Below are 26,098 nucleotides of genomic sequence, written 5' to 3' on the forward strand. Positions count from 1 at the left end.
TTGAAAAAAATATAGTAGTCCTTGAAACTTTTGAAAAATAGTAGTCCAAAGTCTGAAAAAAATAAAATTAAAATAAATAAATATTAATTTGGTCTTAGGATGACTGTCTCCCAAATCTTTGGTAGATTTATACAGCCATACTTGTTAAGGTTTGGAATATGTTTTAAGGCTTCTGTTATTCCAGGAGCAACCTCTCTGACTTGTAAAAGCTTCTGTGCAGCACTTTTGTTTTATTTCCAATTGATCCTGTGTGCGGGGTCATCCAAAGCATGGTCTGCTAGACCTGACTTGCCATAGCGAAAGTGCCGGATATATTTTTTGTGTTCACTGAGGCGGATATCCACAGTTCTTCCTGTCTGTCCATAGTAGGCTTGATGACAAGAACAGGGCACTTCATAGACTCCTGGATGTGATAAAGGAGTGAATCTGTCCTTAGGTGAACAGATGAGAGTTGCCAATTTCACATAAGGTTTAAATACAGTGCGCAGTTGGTGTTTGTTAAGTACCCTAGATATCTTTTCAGATGTGCCTTTAATGTACTGGATGGTGATAGTTTTGTTGTAGTCTTCTGTGGTAGATAGTGGGGGGGGGGGAGGATTTCTGGGTAGCATTTACTATTTTATTTATCTTATGGGGATTATAGACATTGGTTAGGAAGGTGTGGCGCAGGTGAGCAAGTTCAGCAGTGAGAGCAATGTCATTGGAACAGATTGCTCTAGCTCTATGGGTTACTTTTTAAGATACCATATTGTTGAGAAGGGTGATGGTGTGATTGTTTGTATAAATATCTCCCTGTATGTATGGGTTTTCTATAAACTGAAAATGATAAGGAACTTTCTGGAAGACGTGTGATCAGTGTGTCCAGGAAGGGCAGGCAGTCATTGGCTTCTAGTTCCATTGTAAAATGGATTTTAGGGTGCTGGCTATTTAGATGCACTAAAAATGTATTCAATGTATCTGGGCCATGTGGCCAAATAGCAAACACATCATCAGCATAGCGTAGCCAGAGACTAGGTTTGAGAGTGGCTGTGTTGATTGCTAGCTTTTCCAGATGTTCTATGTAGAAGTTGGTTAAGGGGGAGAAAGGGGGGATCCCATAGCTGTCCCATCTAATTGTTTGTATAGTTTCCCTTTCCATGTAAAATAACCTGCCTGTACTGTGAATTTAAATAGCTAAATATATCAGGGGGAAATTGTGAATTTAGTAAGTTAAGTGTTTCAGTCAATGGTACATTAGTGAATAATGAGGTGATATCAAAACTCACCATTAGGTCTGAACTATTTAAGGTGCAGATTTCTAAAATACTTTTTAGGTGGGTAGAATTTTTAACAAAAGAGGGAGAACTGTTTGTGCAAGTGGCTAGTAGTTTGGCTATATGTTAAGTTAATTTATATGTAGGACTGTTTATAATGCTGGATATAATAACAGCGAAATATTAGCTTTTAAGTTAACAAATAGTTATTTTCTTATCAATCTGTGTTTGCATCAATACGGTTTAAATCCAATTCAACATGTGTGATGAACAAGCCTATCCACGCGTTTAAATATTCTTCACGGAGATAATATCGTATGCATGGCACGACAATATGGTAAGTGGAAAGTAAAATTGGCCTGGCAACTGAACAGGTTAGCCTTCTTAAAAAGGTGCCAAGATACCAATTTGATACCAAATTGTATAAAAATTAAGAACAAGTTTCACTCGGCCAAAGCCCAAGGTATTTATAAACGAGCAAGTTTAGCACTATTAAGGGAACAGATATATGCTACTTGCCGAGAACTTTTAAAAATAAATTCATCCATCAGTGCACTACGTGATATACTATCTGACATTTTGAACCCGGAACTATGGGATATCCTGGAGAGAATCTCCGACTCTACAACCAATAAAAAATTCACTAAAGTTAAAAACCGGCACCAGAAGAAATTTGAATTCCTCCAATCATGCAGTGGCCGCAATTACATCAAGATGGCGTTGTTGTGAATTTAGTTAAGCTTATTATTAGGGGACACATTTCAACTATAGTCGCATTGATTGGAGTGAGGAGAGGACACACGGGAGGAAGGAACTGGATTTTATGCGGTTATTAAGGGATAACTATCTGCGACAGCATGTAATGGAAAATACTAGGGGTCAGAGAGTGCTTGACCTAGTAATTACATCTGAGGATTTGGCTGTAACAAATATGACCACATTGCCACCAATCGGTGAGAGTGATCATAGGGTCTTAACTTGGGAGGTGGCTAAAGGTGTAGAATTTTCAATTAAGACAGGGTACATGTGGAATTATCGGTCGGGAAAGTATGACAAGCTTAGGAGTTTGATTGGTTCAGTGCCATGGCATGTACAACTGCAAGGACTAGAAGTTGATAGTGCATGGGAGGTAGTTAAGAAGTGCTTGCATGAAGCAATGGCTGACTGTATACCTAGAGTCCGAATAATAAATCAAGTAGGGGTTAAATGGATGAATAACACCATTAAGCTTGAGTTGCAAAAAAAGAAACAACTATGGAGGGAATTTAAGGAGAAGGGTGACCGGCAGGCACATGAACGGTATAAAGCGAGGCCAGAAGGGTGACGAGTGTGGTAAGAAAAGCAAAAAAGGATTACGAAAGAACATTGGCCAAGCAGGCTAAAGAGAATCCTAAACAGTTTTTTAGATATGTAGCAAGTAAAAGGAAAAATGTACATGGCAGATTGATTTTAAAGAATGCCGATGGTAGGGAGGTAACTGAATCAGTTGAGATAGTTGAGTTACTGAGTGAGCACTTTGCAAAAGTATATCATCCAGGTGGTGACATTGCAGAAACGAATAAACCAGTAGATTATACGGGAATTGTGGTTAATGAAGTGGAGGTGAGTAGTCTATTGCATAACCTCAATGTCAATACATCTGTGGGATTGGATGGTATACCAGCTCGTGTTGTATGAGAAGCAGCTAAAGAATTGTCAGTACCCTTGACCATTTTGTTTAATTTGAGTCTCGGGTCTGGGTTAGTCCCGAGCGGGTGGAAAGAGGGGAAAATAGTTCCACTGTATAAAGGTGGTTCCAAGACTGCTGTAGTAAATTACCGACCGATTAGCATATCAGGAATCATTGTCAAGGTCTTAGAGAAAATAGTCAAAAGGAAAATACAAGATTGGATTGAAGAAAATGGGATACTGTATCGGGGACAGCATGGTTTTGTGAAGGGTAGGTCATGCCTCAGTAACTTGCTCACGTATTATAACACAGTGACGGCTGAACTGGATAAGGGTAATGGGTTTACGGTGATTCTACTGGACCTTGCCAAGGCCTTTGACAGGATTCCACATGGAATTCTAATCAGTAAATTGCAAAATATGGGAATGAACATAGGGTTGGATAGGAGGGTGGTTGACGGAGAGATATCAGAGAATGGTTTACTCGGGAGTAGAGTCCACAAGACGGCCTGTGACTAGTGGTGTGCCACAAGGATCTGTTCTTGGACCACTGCTGTTTAATTTGTTCATAAATGATATAGGAAATGATCTGAGAGGAACAGTTCATTTGTTTGCGGATGATGCGAAGTTGGGAAGGGCAATAGTGAATGCAGATGACGTCAAAATTTTGCAGGATGATTTGGATAGATTGGAGGTCTGGGCTAAGGAGAATGGATGTCAGTTTAATGTGGCAAAATGTAAGGTTATGCATTTTGGGGTGAAAAGATTGGCGGCAGTTTACTGCATTGGTGGAACCCTGCTCCAGGAAATTGATGAGGCACGAGATATAGGAGTGTTGGTGGATAAGGAATTGAAATTTAGGGGACACATTGCAAAAGTGACCAAAACAGCTCATCAAATCACTTGGTTGCTGAAGAATACGTTGACAAGCAGAGACAAGCAGGTTATTGTTCCTCTCTATCGAGCCTTGATAAGACCCCATCTAGACTACTGTGCTCAGATTTGGTCACCTAGGTTTCTTCTTGATGGGGAGGATGTGGAGAGGATCCAGAGGCGAGTGACCAAGATGATAGCAGGTCTGTGGAATGAACCGTATGAGAACAGGTTGAGGATTTGTGGGTTGCAAAAATTGGTTGATAGGCGGAGGAGGGGAGATATGATTGAGACATTCAAATTACTGAAGGGTTTCTATAAAATTAATTCAGAAGACATTTTTGAGAACAGGGCTGGTTGTGGGAGGACTAGGGGACATCCATGGAAACTGGGCAAAAGTGTGGTTAGTAAAGGTGTTAGAGCTGGGTTCTTTACTTTTAGAGTAGTGAATGAGTGGAATGCGCTCCCTGAGTCTGTAGTGGATGCTGTGACAGTGAATGAGTTTAAGGCGAGGTATGATAGATACTGTATGAATGTCAGATAGTTGTGATGAATATGATTTGGGGCCTCCCTCGATGAGTCTAATGACTCCCTGGAGTTGCCCGTAATAATAGTAATAGTAATTATCGTTAAGCGTAACTAAAGAAGCCATGAGTGCATTAAGTCGTGGACACAATTTTGCCGTTACTCCTAAAGAAGTTTCAAAAACAAAAGTAATGGCTTCCGTTGAACATGGAATATACGACCTGCCTCCAGCAATAGCCAATAATATTAGGTTAGACGTGGCCAATATCTTAATCCATTCTAAGTCTCCCAAAAATAATATCCCACATAAAGAAATAATGGCTCTAAAAGAGCTACGCAATAATAACCACATTACAATAACCAAATCAGACAAAGGAAACGCAACTGTAGTAATGGATACAACAGAATATGAAAGCAAAATGCACACACTTCTCCAAGACCGGTCAACATATCAAATTATAGATCAAGATCCCACCAACTCACAAAAGAATAAGGTATGCAAGCTATTGAACAAAGTCATTTCCTGGCCAAAAGAAACAGTCAACAAACTCAAACCCTTTCACATTAAAACACCCAGAATATATGGAGCTCCAAAAATCCACAAACAACGTACACCTTTACGCTCTATTGCAGATAGTATACACAGTCCTACATATAAACTAGGTAAACATTTAACCAAACTACTAGCCACTTGCACAAACAATTCTCCTTCTTTTGTTAAAAATTCTACCCACCTAAAAAAGTATTTTAGAAAACCGCAATAAATAGTTCAGACCTAATGGTGAGTTTTGATATCACCTCATTATTCGCTAATGTACCATTGACTGAAACACTTAACTCACTAAATTCACAATTTCCCTCTGATATATTTCAGCTATTTAAATTCACAGTACAGGCAGGTTATTTTACATGGAAAGGGAAAATATACAAACAATTAGATGGGATGGGACAACTATGGGATCCCCCCTTTCTCCCCCCTTAGCCAACTTCTACATAGAACATCTGGAAAAGCTAGCAATCAACACAGCCACTCTCAAACCTAGTCTCTTGCTATGCTATGTTGATGATGTGTTTGCTATTTGCCCAAATGACCCAGACACATTGAATACATTTTTAGTGCATCTAAATAGCCAGCACCCTAAAATCTCAAGGACTACTATATTTTTTTCAAAACTTGGGACTACTATTTTTTTTTTTATATAACTTAGATGATGCCGTGTTAGGACTTTAGTCTTGTGTTGCAAGCTGCAATTACTTATACTAGCCCCACTGTTACACCGAATTCTGGTTGTCTCGCATTTGTTACAAACTTTGTTTGTGTGCTCTGAAGATGCTGGATATAATATCAGCGAAATATCAGCTTTTAAGTTAATAAATAGTTATTTTCTTATCAATCTGTGTTCGCATCAATGCCGTTTAAATCCAATTCAACATGTATTGCTTGTGTTAAATACCGCCTTATCATTTTCCCATGCACTATCAATATCTTTTCTACAAAATTCATCAACCCAATGTATTGATACTAGTTGATTATGGAGCTTCTCATAATCACCCACATTATAATTCCACATTCCTATATTCCTTCTTGATAGCTATTTTTCTGTTTGACTACCATCCAAACCAATACCTCATGATTACTTTTACCAACAGGTGGCAGTGTTGATAGCTCATTTAAAACTACATCCTGTGAGGATATCACCAAATCTAACAACAATGAACCTCATGTTGCTCCCATCAAATGCTGCTTTAGATAGTTATCCTGCAGAAACTCAAGAAATTGACACTCCTTGTTACCATACACTGTCTCTTCTTTCCAATCCACATTCCTATAATTAAAATCCCCCATTAGGATCATCTTCCTTTTATTGTCCAACTAATTTGTCTAAACATTTCACAATTAGTGCTCTCCACATTCCCTGGCATATAACAACATTCCTATTAGATACACAACTTCACACCAAACAGCTTCAAAATCTTCATATGTATTACTATTTTCCACTTCCACTCTTGAAGGATACAATTCCTCTGTTATCATCGACAATACTCCCTTCCTTTTTTCACCTTTCTATCCTTTCAGAAAATCCAATATCTTACCATTTCAAGTCCTGACACTTTATCATCCTCAGTCAAACAAGTTTCACTTATGCCAATTATCTTTGGGTGTACTGATTTGACCAATGCTACAAACTCAGCCTCTTTATTTCTGATATTCTATACATTAGTATACAAGCGTGACAATTCTCCATCCTTTGATGCCATCTCATCAATACAATCACTCTGTACTCTGTCTGAAATAGTATGCTTCTCTCTTTATACATCTGATTTACATCTTCCTCATCTTGGTATCCATCCTCTTCCTGATTCTTAGTGTTACTAATTTCGTATGAACCCTGTGTACTCTTAGTAGACAACAACTGCTCCAAATGACCAACACCAAACCTACTCAAATGCATTCCATCAGCTTTGAACCATTCTAACTTCCTTTTAAATTCATTCCATATATTCACAAATTCAACACTCTCTGCCTGACACAATTCAGCCATCTTGTCATTCAGTATCATTGCTCTTTTTCTCAGTTCACTACTGTCATATCTGGGCAATATACTAACCACTTTCCCAATGACACTATTATCCTTCACCTTTTGCAACAACTTCTTCAAATCCCTTTCCACATTCTTTGTGTCACTATCCACGTTGTTTGTGCCTGCACACCAATTCTGATATCTGTTCCTTCTTTCTGATATTCATTTTATTGTACCACCTGGAAAACGTCTTATGCACCTTACTTTACTTTTTACCACATCTTTAATGATTGAATCACAACATAAAGCAACCCTGTCATCTTTAGATACTTGCTTTTTTTATATCAGTTATTTTCTTTAAATATTCAATTTCATCCTCCATATGTTTAGCCTGACTCTTCAGTTTCATCAACTCTTGCCTAAGCTCTTCGATGTCACCTCTAATATTACCAGTGCAAGCACTTCCACCCATTTTCTGATTATTCCTGATAATACCATTCTTGGGTTTGTAATGCCCTAACCTTTCACCACACTTCTCATACACTATAATATGTTCCATTTTATCATTTAATCTAATACTCCATAAATCTTTTAAAATTTTTGGGCATTTCAGACCATATTCTATGGTCTGAAACATGCTTAGTTCACCAATGTTGGTATAAATTTGAATGTTTATTTAAAGAAAGATTAAGGACTTACTCCATATGTTTAGCCTGACTCTTCAGTTTCATCAACTCTTGCCTAAGCTCTTCGATGTCACCTCTAATATTACCATTGCAAGCACTTCCACCCATTTTCTGATTATTCCTGATAATACCATTCTTGGGTTTGTAATGCCCTAACCTTTCACCACACTTCTCATACACTATAATATGTTCCATTTTATCATTTAATCTAATACTCCATAAATCTTTTAAAATTTTTGGGCATTTCAGACCATATTCTATGGTCTGAAACATGCTTAGTTCACCAATGTTGGTATAAATTTGAATGTTTATTTAAAGAAAGATTAAGGACTTACTTCACCGTCCAAACTTAAATTGAAACAACTACCTCTCTTTCTATTTAAGATGTAGGAAAATCTTATTCGAATCACAGATCAATAACTTTTTTTTTTTTTAAATAGCTAAGGAATAATTAATACTGCAATATTTCTTAAGTTATGCCATTGGACTGTTTTATGTATAAACATCACACGGCTCTTACTTGTTTGAGTTCTACTTTGTAATTAATTATTGTTGCCACTGATGATAGTCTGTAATATTCAGGCTGAGATATATGTCCTTAAATAAATAGTATTACTTATTCCTTGTGTTTTTTGTGCTAATTTAAAGAAATAAACTTTAGTTAGAAACTTCTTGGTGTATCACAATCCACATAGATTTGGGTCTTCCTCGGTCTTTTTTCCTGTCATTATCAAAAAAAAAAAAAAAACACTTGTTTTGCTAACCTTTCCCCTCCATTCTGCTTAAGGGACCATACCACCGTAGACAAGCTCTGCTCACATATTTCTGAATGTTAACAATGCCTTTTTAATATTCCATTCGTAGTATGGTTCTGTCACTGATGCCGCCTGTTTCTGTTCGCTCTGATAATTTTTCTCAGAACTCTCATGTCTGGTCTCTCCAGTCATTAATAAAGTATTTTATTTCTAACCCAGTTCTCAGATCCATAAGTTAAAATTAGTTTTAACAATGTATTTTATAAAGCTGTTTAGTGTTTTGACTAATTTCTCTCTTATTCCACATAAATTCGTTCGACTGATTCTCTACTATACTAATGTTGCTAATTCTGTTGTCTATTTTGATATTTTGCCATCATCACTAAAAACTGTACCTAAACTGCTGAAGTGTTTCACTTATTTTCATAAATTTCTTAAGATCTTATCAGAAGTTAGAGCACTGTAATGTGTTTTCCTCTTTACACCTAGAGATTGTACATAGTCAGACACCAAATTTAGCAAATGGTTTCCACTTTCATAACTTAAAACATATGTTTTGTTGGCTTCTCTATCACAACTGTAAGTCTCAAATAAACTTTTGCAGATTTCACTTGTAAGAGACAGGACAGTTAATTCTGACACTGGTTAAATTCTTTTGTGTTGTTATATTTATTTATTTATTTTAATTTCCAAGTTTAAAAACTTCATAAAATTTCTAGACTCTTTTTTGCAATACTGTGATATTTTAATTCATAGCACTGTTCACAAACTATTCTAAGCAGTTAGTTTCCATCATCCAATCACTGAACAAAGCAGAGGACAAAATTCCTACAGTTTAAAGGCTGGGCTATTTAGAGTTCCAACTGAAGCACTTAAGGCTATGAGGCCAGTGTATTAAGTCTGTTAATTGCACGTTCTTCCTGCAAGTTTACCTTTTTGTGAAATGAAAAACTAGAGTTTCTGGGAGTTTTGTTGTCACCTTTTGACACCAGATTACTCACCTCCAATTGAAAAGCCCTTATAAATGTTATTTGCATCCTAGATAGGGTTTGAAACCAGATCATTCAGAGTATCATTGGAACTGACTGAACTAAAGAAGTTCTCAAATGTCACCATGGCAATTACACTTGCATATTTACTATCTTATAGTGATATACTGGGAATTTCCACCTAGAAAATCAGATTTTTTAATCCTAACATCCATTCCCATGTCAGGATTTGAACCTGCTCTTGGCTGGAGAGCAGATACACTAACCACCTAGCCAATCTGGTCAGCATTTTTGGTGTCATGTAATAATAATAATATGTCTACTGTGCTGTTAACTAAAACAAAAGTTTAAAATTTATTTAAAAGCAGAGTAGGAAATGATTGTGAGACATACAAAAATATTTTGGGAAAATTTGGAGAAAAGAGCAAAGCTAATAATAATGGCAAATATCTGCTCAGGACATGGACTGGTTATTACTAACACCATGTTCCAACATAAAAATGTGCACAAATAGACATGGAGAGAAGAGGCTAGGAATAAGAAAAGTCTCATTGACTATGTTATTGTTGATAGTGATGTTTTCTCCCTGGTGCAGGACACCAGAGTGTACAGAGGATTTGAAATTGGAAGTGATCACTATTTAGTCTTGAGCAGGATAAAATTGAATTTAATATTGAAAAGAATAACATGTAAGAAAGTTTTAAAGCGAATAAAAGTTGAGCAGCTCTCAGATGTGAACTGTAGACTAAAATACACAAAGATTATTGAAGAAAAAATGAAAGAGTTTGAGAACAGGAATCAAACCTTGGAGATTCAGTGGCAAACTCTGAAGAAAACATTGATTGATTCTGCCAGAGAGAGGCATGTGATGAGGTTGTCTGTAAGGATAAAAAAATCAGAACTCCCTGGTGGACACAGGAAGTTAAAGAGGCAGTGAAGGAAAAGAAGAAAGCATATCAAAAGTTCCTGTCAACTCTTAGAGAATATAGAGACAAATGCAAGAATGCTAAACACTGTGTAAAACTAGCTAAACAAAAGTCATGGGAGGACTTTGGCAAGAATATAGAAAATAAATATCAAGAAGGTGGCAAAATATTCTGGAGGTTGTTGAAGAAGCTTAAGAATGGAGGAAAGAGCTGTAAAAGGAATTAGAGATGATAAAGGTGACATGAAAACAGGAGAAAAAGATATCCTTGGAGTATGGAGTAATTATTTTGAAAAACTGATAAATGAAACAAGCAGTGATGACAGCACAGTGGTAAAAAACACTGACCAGGCATGCAGTCAGGAATACATATCCATACTTGAAGTAGAAAAAGCCATCAAAGGCTTGAAATGTGGAAAGGCAGCAGGAGTAGATGATATTCGACCAGAAATGCTGAAGTATGGTGGTATAAGAGTCTTACAGTGGCTGCACTGCATAGTTCAGAAAGCCTGGACAGAAGGACGAATTCCCGATGATTGGAGTATGGCTCTCATAGTACCCATATATAAAAAGGGAAATAAAACTGCATGTGAGAATTACAGAGGTATTTCCCTACTGAGTGTTCCTGGCAAGATCTATGCAAGTATACTTGAGAAACGGTTGAGAAGAATTGTGGAAGAAAAGCTTGGTGAAGAACAAGCTGGATTCAGGAAATAAATACAGGCTGTCAGGATCAGATCTTCACTTTATGACAAATAGTCGAGAAAGCATGGGAATATAACAAAGATCTGTATTTAAGTTTTGTCGATTTGGAAAAGGCATATGACAAGGTGCCAAGAGAGAAGCTATTCAATACACTGCAGTTATATGGTGTCAATGGGGCATTATATCAAGTAATATTTAGTCTTTATTTGAGTTGTAAGTCAGCAGTTAGAATTGAAGGAAGTACAGGAAGATGGTTTAATGTTAAATCTGGTGTGAGACAAAAATGTACATTATCCCCTCTGTTATTCATTATCTATATGGATCACATTATGAAGGAAAGTGGTATTAAACATGATATCAAAATTGGAGATGTTAATGTCAGCTCTTTGCTTTATGCAGACGATGTTATACTTCTAAATAAATCTGCTACAAGTCTGCAAGATTCTCTGACTAAATTGAATAGCTGTTGTAATAGATATGGTATGAAGGTCAGCAATAAAAAGACAAAGACAATGAAAATAGGCAGAATCGTTGAAAATGTCAACTGTGTTGTGAATGGAGAACCTGTGGAACAAGTAAAACATTTCAGCTATTTAGGCACGATTTTTACTGAAGATGGTAAATTAAATATAGAAATAGACAACAGAATCAGCAAAGCTGGTATGGTGGGAAGTCAATTGAATAAATTCATATGGAATAAGAGAGAAATTAGTCGGAACACTAAATTAGCTGTATACAAGACAGTGCTCAAACCAGTTTTAACTTATGGATCTGAGAGCTGGGTCAGAAGTAAAACACTTGACCAAAGACTAGAGACCAGAGATATGAGAGTCCTGAGAAAGATTATAGGCGTGAACAGATGGCATCAATGGCAATATCATATTAAAAACGAGGATATTAGAAAAGAACTTGACACTGTCAGCATCCAGGAATGTGTTAGCAGAGCTAATCTCAGGTGGTATGGTCACTTAAACAGAATGGGCAAGGAAAGATTAGCAAAACAAGTGTTCTCTGCCAGGTTGGCAGCAAAACGACCCAGAAGAAGACCAAGATATAGGTGGATTGATACGGTACAAAGTGCTTTAGACGATAGAAATATGAGATCTGATAATGTTGGAGTCTTAACAAATAACAGACTGATTTGGAGGAAAATTGTAGATAGGAAATTAATAATGATGTAATTTTTTTCATATAGTACTATTATATCCTGTACACCCCTTGAGGGTACATGGCAGGAATTTGATGATGATGATGATGATTAAATTAAAAATAACCAACTTTCATAATTTGTAATAGAAGTATAAAACAACCTGTTACTATACAACTTTGCTGGAATTTTTTCTTGATCATTATAATAGGCATTCACTGTAGTCTGAACTTAAAAATATTATTATTATTATGTAACACCTCCAGGGAGTCCAAAGACTCATCGAGGGAGGGCACCTACTTTACACCTGTCTCCACCACTCCACAATTGTAACTACCTTCATTGTCTACACAATGCCATCTACAGCCGACCACCACCACTAGTATTTCCACAGACAATCACAAACATCCATGCCCATGGCAGGATTCGAACCAGCAGCTTTTTGGCTGGAGAGTGGATACGCTAACCACTCGGCCAACCAGGCCATCAAATTTCGGTATTTTGTAATATCGAACATATTGTACCGATATTTAGGAACAAAAATATTTGTACAAAGTTACTCATTATTTGAGAAAAATTATTCTGCAACAATCCATTAAAACTGCCCATATCACCTTAAAAAAATTTGGTGGATGTGCATAATAAAAGTTGAAGATTAAGGATAACTATTATAAACTTAAGTTTATAAGTAGTTTATTATTAAAGTCTGTAATATAGCATGCCAATCTATTTTCTGAAGATGGTATACTAAAAATATGTAAAATAAATTCATTTCTCTTCAATATCTGCTTTAATTAATCAAAATCTAAAGCAAAAATTTTTAAAGAAAATTTTAAAATAATTTCAAGAATTACAAAACATAATATTAAATTCCAATTATTAAATTAATGATATTAAAACATATTCTGAAATTCAAGAACTGCTTCAATAAAATCATTTAATCATCTTGAAAGATTGCTGAGTGCATTTAAGAACAAATATAACAATAAAAAAGGATAAATTTGGATCAGACCTGTCCATCATCTTCAGAAAGAAAGGAGCCACGTAAACTTGGCCTTTCTTTGTGAGATAGCCTAATATCTGTCTTTTGTTCAGATTTATTTTCTGATTGCTGCTGTTCAGAAATAAGAGAATATGCACCTCTTGATTCTTGTTCTCCAGATCCAGCTTGCAAATTGCTATTACTATCATTACTTTCATTGGAAAAATTTGGAGAATTGTCTTGTTCAGATGGAATTGCATTCAAAGCATGTTCACCAATATTTTCACTATTCTCAGGTAATGCATCATGGACATTCTGAAAGCAAAACTCAAAATATCAGTATTCACATATTTTTTTTATCCAGTTTTTATTAATAAGATGGTCAAGTATAGATAATTTTAATCATTAATCACTTAGCATTAAATTTAAATTTCAAAATGCTCTTTTTGGTATAAAGCCAACTCTCAGGGACAAATAATAAATTGTTTAATCCTTTATCCAACTGTAAGCAAACAAAGTTTGCACCTGAAGTATCTTCAGGACTGAGGCAACTCGTGGTAAAGGTCGACCACCCATCTTTATCACAAGTTGCCTCAGTCCTGAAGATACTTCAGGTGCAAATTTTGTTTGCTTACACTTGGATAAAGGATTAAACTAAATTTATTATACTCTAACCAAGTGGTTAAAAACTTCCAACATCTCAGGGACAAAGGTATGTTATATGAAGAGTTAGCTATATTGAATTTCTTTTAAAATAGTATCAATATTTATGAGACTATGACAGCAACTTTTGTTATAAGACTTTAAATTTGTTTGTCACAGTGAGCAAGTTCAATATAAGGGTGTTTGCTATAGGGAGAGCTTTATTTTATACATCTGATTTACACTTTCTTATCCATTTGGTGGTTTGTATCTTAAACTGCTATTTCCTGAATCTTCTGCATTTAATATGATTAAAGATGGAGCTTGAGGTACAGAGGGTGGTCTTCTCCACTATACTACTTCCAGACACAGGATCCACTGGAAAGACTCAAGTTACAAAAGCTATTTTACTATAAGAAACATTATATATAGGAAGCTGTGAAACACTGATTCATCATCTTAACTAAATAAGGATGACACGTTCTTCAAACTAACCTTATTTTGGAAAGTTATCCTATTAAATACCTCTCACACCAGTAACTGATATTCTTTATTATGTATGTGTGTGTGAACATATTCACATTTTTAGATTTCAAGAGACTGTCTCCAAAGTTCAATAAGAGGAGATTAAGTTGAATACCCTCTGATAAAAGTTATTACGATGAACATATGAACAAATGTCAACTCATACAAAAAGAAGTTAAAGAACATGTAATTAGAAGAGCAAGTTGATTAACAATTCCTGAATCTGACAGTCGCATTTCTGATAGGAAAGTGATTTTACAGACTGGAAATGGAAATTAATAAAAAAGAAACTATAAAACAAAAAAAAAAAAAAAGAAAGAAAACTTGCATTAAAAGTTAATGATTTGTAGAATTTTCACCTAAGTTTTATAGGCATTTTCAGTACAGAATGGCAAATCCCACAACAGAAAATTCTTAAAAACCACCTCAGACAACTACTAAAAGAACTAAAATGGTTAATAACCCTCCCCGCTAAAATAATTTTTTTTTAAATTTATTTTTGATAAGAAAGAAAATTATTGACCATTTAGTTGTTTTACATTAGCTACTAATCAGAAGATGATTTACAAAGATCATTAAAATCATTAAATGATATCTCAAAACAATATAATATGACATATCTAAATAAAAAAACAAAAATAATGGCATTCAAAGGAGAAAACCCAATAAGAAGTAAAATAGTGATAGATAATAAAATACTAGAACAAGTAAACACTTTCAGATACTTGGGATGTGATCTATCATATGAAGAAGAAAAAGGCATAGACACTAAAATATCAAACTTTGTCAAAGTAAATGGCATAATAAATAATATATTTAAGCCATCCCTAGTACAAAAACACACTAGAATCAGACTATATAATGTCTTGTCAAAACCAACTCTACTATACAGAAGCGAAACATGGACCATAAAAAGGAAAGATGAAAAATAATTTAAACAGTGGAAATGAAGTTCCTCAGAAAAACTGCTGGATATACCAAGTTGGACCACAAAACAAAGGAAGAAATCTGACAATTCCTGAAAATAAAACCAATTAATTACTACATAAGACAGTATAAACAAAAATGGCTAGAACATTTAAATCGAATGGACAACAGCAGACTACCAAAAATATTATACAGATACAAAATAAGTGGAAAAAGAAGAATCGGAAGACCAAGAACGAGATGGCATGAGACCGGAACAGGCTGCTTGGCCTAAATTCCATGTTAAGAAAAAGAAGACATTAGCTACTAAGGAGCTTTTCAGAATTTTCTGTTACTGTCTGATTGTAAGTTTGTAATTCTATACTGAAGATACAGACAAAACTCAGGTAAAATTCTACAAATAATTAAGTTTTAACACGAATTTTCCTCCATTTTTATAGTTTCTTGTTATTATTATGATTATTATGCCAATTCGCAGTACAGGTATCCCTTGATTAATGCAGTTAATTAATCCCTTGATGTTACCACGTATATCAAAATCACGTTAATCAAATCTAATGATCAATGGTAAAAAGTACAATTCATCCCTGATCGATTACTGTACTAATAGTTCATTTGAAATGGTACTCTTTTAGGAGAGATAAAAAATGAATGCAAAGTAAATGTTTAATAAATACCTGTACCTATATTAGTTACTGCAATTTTTTTTTAATCAAAAGAAGTTATAAAGAGTCGTTCGAACAGGTTTAGTTTAATTATCAGCATAAATTCTACGATAACAAGCAAAATGACTCTCCAGACCTCGGCAAACAAGCATTCTTCGATTAACGTCTGGACCCATATCAATTACTTGCTGCTTAAGTGATTCTAAACTGCAAAATATTCCATCCAGTTCTTTGACTGTTATTTCCTTTGGAACCTCATCTTCACATTTCATTTGTTCATTGTCTTCATATGTGTGTTGTTTAATTTCAAGAAGATCGTTGTCACTGAAATCTTTTGAATTTGAATCCAATAATTCTTTAACATCTTCTGCATCAACACCATCAAAACCGAGGTCTTCACCAATTGCAAAAATTTCTTTGACCACGTTGTTCACAGGATTTTGAAAACAACCTAAGTCATTAGTGCATTCTGGCAGAAGGTTTTTCCAAACAGCTTTCATGCAACTAGAAGACACCTACTCCCACGAGTCATGAATGTTCTCAATTGCGTGTTTAATGTTAAATTTTTTCCAAAATTCGTGGAGCGTAATAGCATTTTCTCCCATTGGTGTTTCTACTGCCTTTGAGAATGTCTTTTTAAGAAAATAGGCTTTGAAAGTTGCAATGACTCCCATGGTTGTAACAATGATGTTGTATTTGGTGGGAAAAATAAAACTTTCACATTCTCACACAGATCATTAAGAGAATTTGGATGACCACGAGGCTAGCAGCCTCGTGGCGTGAGCATGATTTTGCGTGGTAAATTTAAAGGCGCATTAATCAAAACTCTTGCTGCGTATATCAAGGGATTGTCGCAATCAATTTCGCTGCGATAATCAAATCTGCATTAAGCAAGGGATACCTGTATTTCAATATTGAAACAAAAGAAGATGGAAATGACTAAGGTTGGAATTATGGTATAGCGCGCGCACACACACACACACAAAAAAAAAAACTGAACACTCCCTCTTCAGTACATATGCTATAAGATATGCCATTTGACTGCATGCACATTAATAGAAGAGCATATGTAGAGTCTATGCCATTACATTTAGCTGCAGCAATGATGTTGACATTGGAAGAAAAAAATTTTATTTTTGAGCATTGTTTTCGTTCATACAGAGTTAGTAGAGCAAATGGTCCAAAGCCTATAACCTGTTTGTGAGCCTATTTATCAGAACACTTCCCAATGAGGCTCATTTTACGGTTCACAGAATTCCCGTACCCTTCACACTCTCCTGATCTCGCATCACTTGATGCCTTCGTTTGGGGGTATGTTGAAGGAATGGTTTTTCACTGTAAAAAAAACTAATGTCTTAGTGAAATATGTTCATTTTTTACAAATTTCTGTGGTGTTTATAATGAATTATGTCTCTGTCATGTAAATTTTCTCCAATATGGTAATTTTACATTATTCAAATTATATGACGTGGAAGCTGTAATACAGTAGATGTGTTGTAACATATTCTCAATGTAAATCTCAGAAAACAAGCATGCAATAAGCTTTAAAACTTGTAATATAAGAGGGCCTTGTGTTCGTTGTGGGAGGAGAAAAGGAGAGTAGAAAAAAAAAGGGAAGGGAGGAAACAGGAGTCGACATGTCAGAAGGACAGAGGTTATTCAACAGTAATGTTTGTCGATAAGAAAAAGACAAAGAAACAGCAGGAAAGGAAGGTCATCATCGGAAAAGATGAGAGTTGGCAAGAAAGTAAAGGAGTCAGCAGTTAGTTACTCTATGGCATTAAGGAATTATAGACATGTTAACATAAGAATATTTTAATATTTGCCAAATATTTCAGTCTGAAACTAACAGAGTATCTTCAGTGGTTACATAGGAATAGTTTTTAACAAGGTGGAATACCAACAATTGATCATTCAAAAGCAGAACAAGCTGCATGATGTTACATTGCTAAGCATTAAAGAGAGAAAAAATTTCATCAGAGTGATGATTAAATTATAGATATTAATTCACAATTTCATAATCTTAATTTATAAATAACATTAGACTAATGTAGGAATAAAAAGTCTCAATTTAATTTTTTTTTTTAAATTGAGACTTTTAACTCTTACAGTAGTCTAATGTTAAGTACAGTTGTTAAGGTCTTGGAGAAATTAGTGAGGGACTATATACAGCGTTGGGCAGATGAGGGTAATGTTATTTGTGAGAATCAACATAGATTGTTAAGGGGGCTCTTGCTTTAGTAATATGATTGCCTTTTATAATAAAGTGATAAGAGCAGTTGATGAGGGAAAGGCAAATACTGCCATTTTTTTTTAGATTTTGCAAAAGTATTTGACAGGGTGCCACATGATAAGCTGATATTACGTTGTAGCACATAGGATTAGATGTCAGGTTAATCAACTGGATTCAGGATTGGCTTTCTGATAGGTATCAGAGAGTTGTGTATGGTGGGGCAATATAAAGGAGGCAGAAGGTTACAAGTGGTGTTCCACAGGGCTCAGTACTGGGACCTGTATTGTTCAACCTTTATATCAATGACATTGTCAATGGATTGCAAGGAGTTATTCAGTTGTTAGCAGATGATGTGAAGCTGGGAAGGGTTATCAGTAATAGTACAAATGTGGCAGATATCGGTTTAATGCAGAAAAATGTAAAGTCTTGAAGTTTGGGAACCATCGATGGGAGGATGCATACTCGTTTGGAGGAGCTATACTGAAGGAAGTAGGGGAGACAAGAGATTTTGGGGGGGGGGGTGATTGATAGAAAACTGAAATTCAGGGAGAATATTGCAAAGGTGGTAGGTAACCTAGAGGATTTCTGCAATACTAAGAAGGACGCTGACCTGCAGAGATAAAAGAGTTATCATTCCGTTGTATAAGACCCTGGTCAGACCAAACTTATACTATTGTTCTCAGGTTTGGTCCCCAGGATTTGAAGGGGAATAAATTAACTGTGGAAAGGGTACAGAGGCAGATAACCAAGATGGTTTTGGGACTGTATAATGTCAGTTATGAGGATCTACTGAGGGAATGTGGACTGCAGAGTTTGGTGGATAGAAGAAGGAGAGGTGATATGATCGAGACTTTTAAACTGTTGAGAGGCAGTTACAGGGTAGACATTGGGGAGTTCTTTTGCTTGGTCGAACAGCAGGAAGGAGTGATGACAAGGGACCATTCCTGGAAGTTATGAAAGGAGACTGTGAGCAAGAGGGTGAGGAGTCGTTTCTTTGCATGGAGGGTGGTTGAACCATGGAATGCATTGCCTGAGAGAGTGGTTAGAGCAGAACAGTCAATGGGTTCAAGGAGTAATATTATAAACTTTGTGTTTCCTAAAAACGACCTCCCGTGATAAGTCTTTTGACTCCATGGAGGCCTGGATAATAATAATAATAATAATAAAATAAATTTATTTAAATCAGAGATCTTAAGAATGTAATTATGATTTTGTATGACCTCAGTTTTTGAAATTGTGAGGTTTGCATCCAGACAAGCATTTAAAGTTATGTTGTTACATAGGGATTATAATTCAAGTTGCAGGAATAATTAAATGCAATCACCTCACAGTGCATGAAATAAAATCTTATACATTCTACTTGTTTCATTATGAAATTATAATGAAATAACTTTCCTACACTGTGAAAAGAACTTTTGTCCACATTTCAAGCAAAGCGATGAAACCAGTAATGGCAGAACACGATGGACTGAAACAGAAGTTACTATACTGTTTCTGAGCATGTACAAGAATGAACAGAACATTATCAGAAGTCACTAAGTATTCAGCTGTTTGGGAGGAGGAAAAGGCAATACAGCAGAAGGAGAACTGTGAAGTTTCTGTCCCTTCGATATATGCAGGATGAAGAGAGAAATTAGAAGAAAAATTGTAAATGGAAGACAGAAAAAAATTCATTCAGTTATTAAAACAGAAAGAAACTTTACTACTTTCCAGTTCATACAGAAATGGGCTCAGTCTGCATTGTTTTAGAATTCCCAATCTGAAAAGTGATAAAACTGTTGATATGGTTTTAGCAATGCCTTCAATGAAACATGTGAGACTTTCATAAATTCAATGAAATGGTTGGAGAGCTGGTTAGCATACCAGCTCTCCAACCAACAGGCTGAGGGTTCAAATCCCACCATGGACATGAATGTTTGGTTGTCTTTAGGTGGAAGATGAATGTTATCACCTGGTGTGAGACCACCTCCTCACTTATTGGAGGCCTGAAGTGGCCTAAAAAAGTTCCATGTTTGGTCTCTAGAGCAGGGTTTCCAGACTATGTAAAAAAATAAATAAATAAAAAATAGAAAAAAAAAATCCTTAGTCCCCACCCACGTACAAAATGTACTACAGGTTTACAAAATAACCTTTCATGGGTGAGAACAACACACACACAAAAGGAACATAGAAAGTGAATTAAATTATGAAGCATTTCAGATGAAGCAGGATTATTATTATTATTATTTTTTTGTGTGTGTGTGTGAATATGTGTGTATACTGATTTCAGGATGCAGGAAAAATTTAACTGATTTATGTTACTGTTACACAGGAAGGAGCAGTCTATATCAATTTTTATGAATCGAAGAGACTACTCTAAGGTTACATGTAAATACAGTTACTCACAGGATTCTTTGGAATAAACCCAAATTACTACACAGATGTTCCCACAAACATGAGTATTTCTTTAAGGAAAGTTCTTTAGTGCCCAAATCTCAACCTTAATGATGGCCTACGCTCCATGCCAAAAATCTGCAAAATGATTAAGAACTATACTGTTTAATTATACAAACTTTTATCAGGCGCGCACACACACTTTTTTTTTTAACATCAAATGAATGTACGGACACACTTCAGTTGATCTAAGAGTATCAGTTTTTACTTGGCTGTCTCACAACTGCATGTAAGGAGAGATTCCATTCTCCATATACCTTCATTATTATTATTATTTTACAGGCACCTCCACTGAGTCCGAAGACTCATCACGGGAGACCCAATCTATCATACCTCTCCTTGAACCCATTAACAGACAAAGCACTCACAAGTAACTCTGGCAACCCAATCCATTCGTTCACAACTCTCCAAGCAAAAAATCTAGTCCTCACACCTTTATTCAACTTCCAGGGATAACCCCTTGTTCTGGTCTCTCTAGTCAAGTGCTGAAACATTTTCCCATTATCAATCCTTTAAAACCCTTTAGGCAACTTAAATGTTTTTCTATCATATCCCCTTTTTTTCTCCTATCAACCAACTTCTGTAAATCCCAACAATCTCAATCTATCATCATAGGAAACATTCCACAGGCCACTCACCTCTGAATCCTCTCTGCTGCTTCCTCATCTCCAAGAAATGCAGGGGACCAGACTTGAGCACAGTGATCCTGATCAAGGCCTTATAAAGAGGAATAACAACTTCCTTATCTCTACATGTTAATGAGTTCTTCAATAGCCAGATAATGTTATAGGTTACCTTAGCAATATGTCCTCTAAACATTAACTCTCTGTCTACCACCACCACCACCGCTAAATCTCTAGTTTCATCTATTTCCTGGAGTACAGTACCATCAATGTGATACATAGCATGTAATCTATTTTTCCCAGAATGCATAACTTTACATTTCTCCACATTTAACTGATACCCATTATATTTTGCCCATACTGACAGCCCAATTAAATTGTCCTGCAAGCTCTCCACATCACCTTGATTAACTATTGCTCTACCTAATTTCGCATTATCAGCAAACAACTGAATATTTCCTTTCAGGTTATTTCCTATATCATTTATATACAAATTAAACAGCAATGGTCCCAGCACAGAACCTTGTGGCACACCACTAGTCATCTGTTTTCACCTCAATTCTGCCCCACCATATCCAATTTTTGATATCTGTCCAATAGCCACTCTCTTACCCACTTCACCAGTGTCATGTGCATCCTCATTTGTTCTAATTTGTGTAACATAGTTCTATGCAGTATTCTGTCAAATGCCTTTGCAAAATTTAGCAAAATCATCGTGTAACAATTTCCTGTATCAGCTATTACTCTATTATAAAAAGTTAGTAAATTACTACAGAAATCAATGACCAACCCTTCACAAAGCCATGTTGACCCTTATACAGTATCATATTTTATCTACCCATCCTTGAATTCTCTTTGTGACCAATTTTTCTAGTACTTTTACTACCATGCCTGAGATACTGATTGGTCTACAATTTGCTACTGCAGTCTTAGAACCTCCCTTATGCAAGAGAATTATTTTGCCCTCTTTCCACTCACTTGGAACTCTACAAGAGCTGAGACTTAAATTAAAGAGCCTAGTCAGAGGCATTACCAGTTCCTTTGCACATTCTCATAAAACCCAAGCTGATATCCCATCTAAACCTACAGCTGAATTTACATTGAGATTCTGAAATATCCTAAGAATCTCCAATTCATCCACCTGTTCCCACATCAGCATCTGTCACATATGCTAAAGCAGTAACCACATTAGGATGATATACCTCTGCAAAGTGGTCACTCAGTAATTCAACTATTTTATCTGCTTCTGTCTCCTTGCTTGTGGCCATCACTCATTAAGGTTAATCTTCCATAGTCATTCTTCCTCTTACTTGCCACATAATGAAAGAAATCTTTGAGATTTCCTTTGGACTGCTTGGCTAGATTCTTCTCATAATTTAATTTTGTCTTCCTTGTCATGCTGTTCACCTTTCTTGCCTGAGCCTAACTGTGAGTATGCTGGTCATCTTTCTCTTTATATACCCTCCACAGCATTTTCTTCTTCTACAGCTCATGCTTAATGATAGTACTCATCCATCTAACTTCTATCTCATTAACACTCTTTACCTCAGGTATACATTTTAATATTGATTTCTGTAGATGACCCTTAACTATGCCACATGCAGTACTAACATCCTTACCCAGTGTTTTATGCTATGGCACAGATCTAAGCTTGTCATAATCACCTGCCTTGTAGTTCCACATATACCCCCTTCTTGACAGAATATTCCTCATGTTTTGCAATCTCCCAAATCAAAACTGAATGCTCATTTTCACCAATTGGAGGCAATGTGGTCACCTTGGTTATGGATAACTCTTCTGATCCTATGACCATGTCCAAAACTATCCCACTCCTAGTCCCCTCCATCACATGCTGCCTTAAGTAATTATCTCTCAGCAGGTGTATAATTTCTATTTCCTTCCTGCCATGTGATCTTTCTGACTTCTAGTCTATATCTCCATAGTTGAAGTCCTCATAATAATCACTCAACCTGTACTCTTTGTACTAATTTGGCAATGCATATCTTCCAGATCATCTGTGGAACTCCCTGGCCTATAGTAACAACCAACTGTATTTTGTATTACTGGCCTTAATCTCAAACAAGACTGCTTCAAATGACCAGCCACCCTCCTGCCTAACTCCTATTATTTTCGGCTGAAATTATTATTTACGACATCTTCATGGAGTCCGGAGACTCATCGTGGGAGACGCAAATCAACCATTATACACAAATCCTATATACAAGGGCTGTTCACTAAGTAATAAGACTAATTTTGCTGTTGCGAAACCACTCATCACAATATTAATTTCTTTGGAATAAAGAAATGTTGCTGTCTGTATTAACAAAAGAAGTTGATAGATGACGTATATGGGCTGATGTGCCAAAGCTTGCGTTTAGTCATGTGACTGAATGCAAGCTTGTTTCGGCACGCCTACGAACCTCGACCAGTCATCGAAATGGAAGCGTCCTTGGAACAGCATTATGAGATTAAATTTTGTGTGCGTTTGCAAAAATCGGCATCGGACACTTTTAACATGATACACGAAGCTTTCCACGATGAAGCAATGTCGAGGGCAAGTGTTTTTTGCCGGCATAAAACTTTTAAGGAAGGAAGGCAAAATGTGGAAGATCTTGACCGTGAGGGAAGACCTTCAACGTCCATCACAGAGACAATGATCAACACAGCAGCGATTATCATCAAGGAGGATCACAGAATTACAGTACGCCAGATGCATGTTGTCCTGAATATTTAATATAATAGTGGGAAGTGTTCACTCATTTGGGACTGAAACGTGTTTGTGCCCGATGGATTCCCAAACTCTTGACACCAGAGCAAATGCAGCATCGAGTGGATGCGTGCACAGAATGGAACAAGAAGGCAACAACTTCTTAAGCTTGTCCGATACCGATTTTTGCAAATGCACACAAAATTTAATCGCTCGTAGGCATGCCGAAACAAGTTTGCGTTTAGTCACGTGACACTCTGGCACATCAGCCCATATACGCCATCTATCAACCTCTTTTGTTAATACAGACAGCAACATTTCTTTATTCCAAAGAAATTAATAGTGTGATGAGTGGTTTCGCCACAGTAAACTTAGTCTTATTACTTATTGAACAGCCTAAGTATATATCAAAAAATTTCACTGGTATAAATTTTATAAAACCTCTTTAATATCTTAAAAGTTTCTAATATGTCCCCGTCTCTTCAGCCTATCAACTAAACTTTGTAACCCACAAACCTTCAACCTATCCTCATAGGAAGCAGTCCACAAACCTGTCACCATCTTGGTCACTTGTCTCTGAATCTTTTCAACTACCTCCTAGTCCCCAAGAAACCCAGGTGACCAAATCTGTGTGCAGTAGTCAAGATTTGGGTGAATCATAACCCTATAAAGAGGAATAACAACTTTATCTTGACTTTTTAGCGTGTTTTCAATATCCAAGTAAGTTGTTGATCTATTTTACCAACTTTTGCAATATGCCCTCTGAAATTTAACTCTTTGTCCACCATTATCCCCAAGTCCCTAGCCTCATCAATTTCCTGCAAACTAATACTATCAATATGATACACCATATGCAACCTTTTCAACCCGAAGTGCATAAAGTTTAAATTCTGAAACATTAAATTGACAATCATTATTGTTTGCACACAATGCCAATTTATTCAAATAATCCTATAGGATATCTACATCAGTTTTATCAACTATTGCTCTCCCCAGTTTGGCATTATCAGCAAACAATTGAATATCCCATCTTAAATTTTTCCTCTGTCACTGATATACAAATTAAAGAGTAGTGGCCCTAGCACCAAACCCTGGGGTACTCCACTAGTTGTCATCATTCTCCTAGACTCTACTCCACCATACATTACTCTCTGGTGTCTGTCTGTTAGCCATCCCCTATCCATACTACTAACCTCATATCCATTCCTAGCCTCTCCAGTTTTTGTAATAGTTTTCCATGTGGTATTCTGTCAAATGCCTTGGCAAAGTCGAGCAGTATCATGGTGTAGCCATTACCCGTATCCAATTCTGCTGTCACTTAGTAATAAAATGTGAATCAGTTTCTAAGACAGGACTTATTTTTTACAAAGCCATACTGCCTACTATAGAGTATCGCATCCCTATCCACCTGCTGTTGTATTTTACCTTTCACAAACTTTTCCAATACTTTGACAACTACTCCCGATATATTAATTGGTCTGTAGTTTGTTAACTCTGTCCTGGAGCCACCTTTATGCAATGTACTATCTTACTCTCTTTCTACTCCCTTAGAACCCTGCCAGAGCTGAGAGTTAGATTGAACAACTTTGTCAGAGGCAATACCAATTCTCTGACAATTCTCAACACACAATTCATCTGCTATCATTAGCAGTACCCTCCCCCATCCTATCTTTTCTATTTCCCCTGAAAATACTAAACCCTTCACATTCTGTTCCTGTAACTACATCATCTGTTGTCTCACTAATTCCTATAACGTTTGGCAAGGGTGAACTAACCAATGCCAAAAATTCTTCCCTCTTGTTCCTGATACTTCTGGCATTAGTATATAAAAACTGCAGCATCCCTTTAGGCCCTCACCCACCTTTACTTTCTGAATTGACTACCCTATTCAATATTTTTGCTTGAGAGACTAGATGCCTCACTTGGTCATTCTCACACTCACTTGCTTCCACCCTAATTGCCTAAGTTCCCCTGAATTTGCATTCTCCTCCATTTCCATGGCCACACATTCAACATTAATAACATCATTTTCCATCCTACCATTGGTTCTGCCCACCCAACTAATGTTTGCTGCATTCTTGTTACCTAACAGACACTCATTTTTGAACCACTTAATACTCTCTCTCCAGTTTCAATTTCCTTCCATATATCCCTTAATTTTCTCAATGAATACATTTCACACACACACACCACACTGAATAAAATCCCGGAAATTCAAATTGCCCGACAATGTGGTCTTTGCCACCATTGTTCATCCATGCATTGGTCCCATGCCAACAATATCATATTTACACAAGAAAATACATTTACTTA

General features: G+C 36.2%; 1 protein-coding gene across 2 annotated transcripts in view; it reads right to left on the reverse strand.

Annotated features, from left to right (window-relative positions):
- Nucleotides 1-26,098, reverse strand: part of LOC150108589 (E3 ubiquitin-protein ligase rfwd3.S-like) — a 279,570-nt gene that overhangs the window by 233,562 nt on the left and 19,910 nt on the right. For both annotated transcript variants that reach the window (XM_090416037.1, XM_090416036.1), the window contains exon 4: nt 13,061-13,345. In XM_090416037.1, coding sequence (XP_090272163.1) covers nt 13,061-13,345 — 285 coding nt within the window. The remainder of the gene's footprint in view (nt 1-13,060; nt 13,346-26,098) is intronic.

The sequence above is a fragment of the Typopeltis vanoorti genome, chromosome 3 (genome assembly GCF_054136105.1).
Source record: "Typopeltis vanoorti isolate ZY-2024b chromosome 3, IOZ_Tvanoo_1.0, whole genome shotgun sequence".
NCBI classification, from domain to species: domain Eukaryota; kingdom Metazoa; phylum Arthropoda; class Arachnida; order Uropygi; family Thelyphonidae; genus Typopeltis; species Typopeltis vanoorti.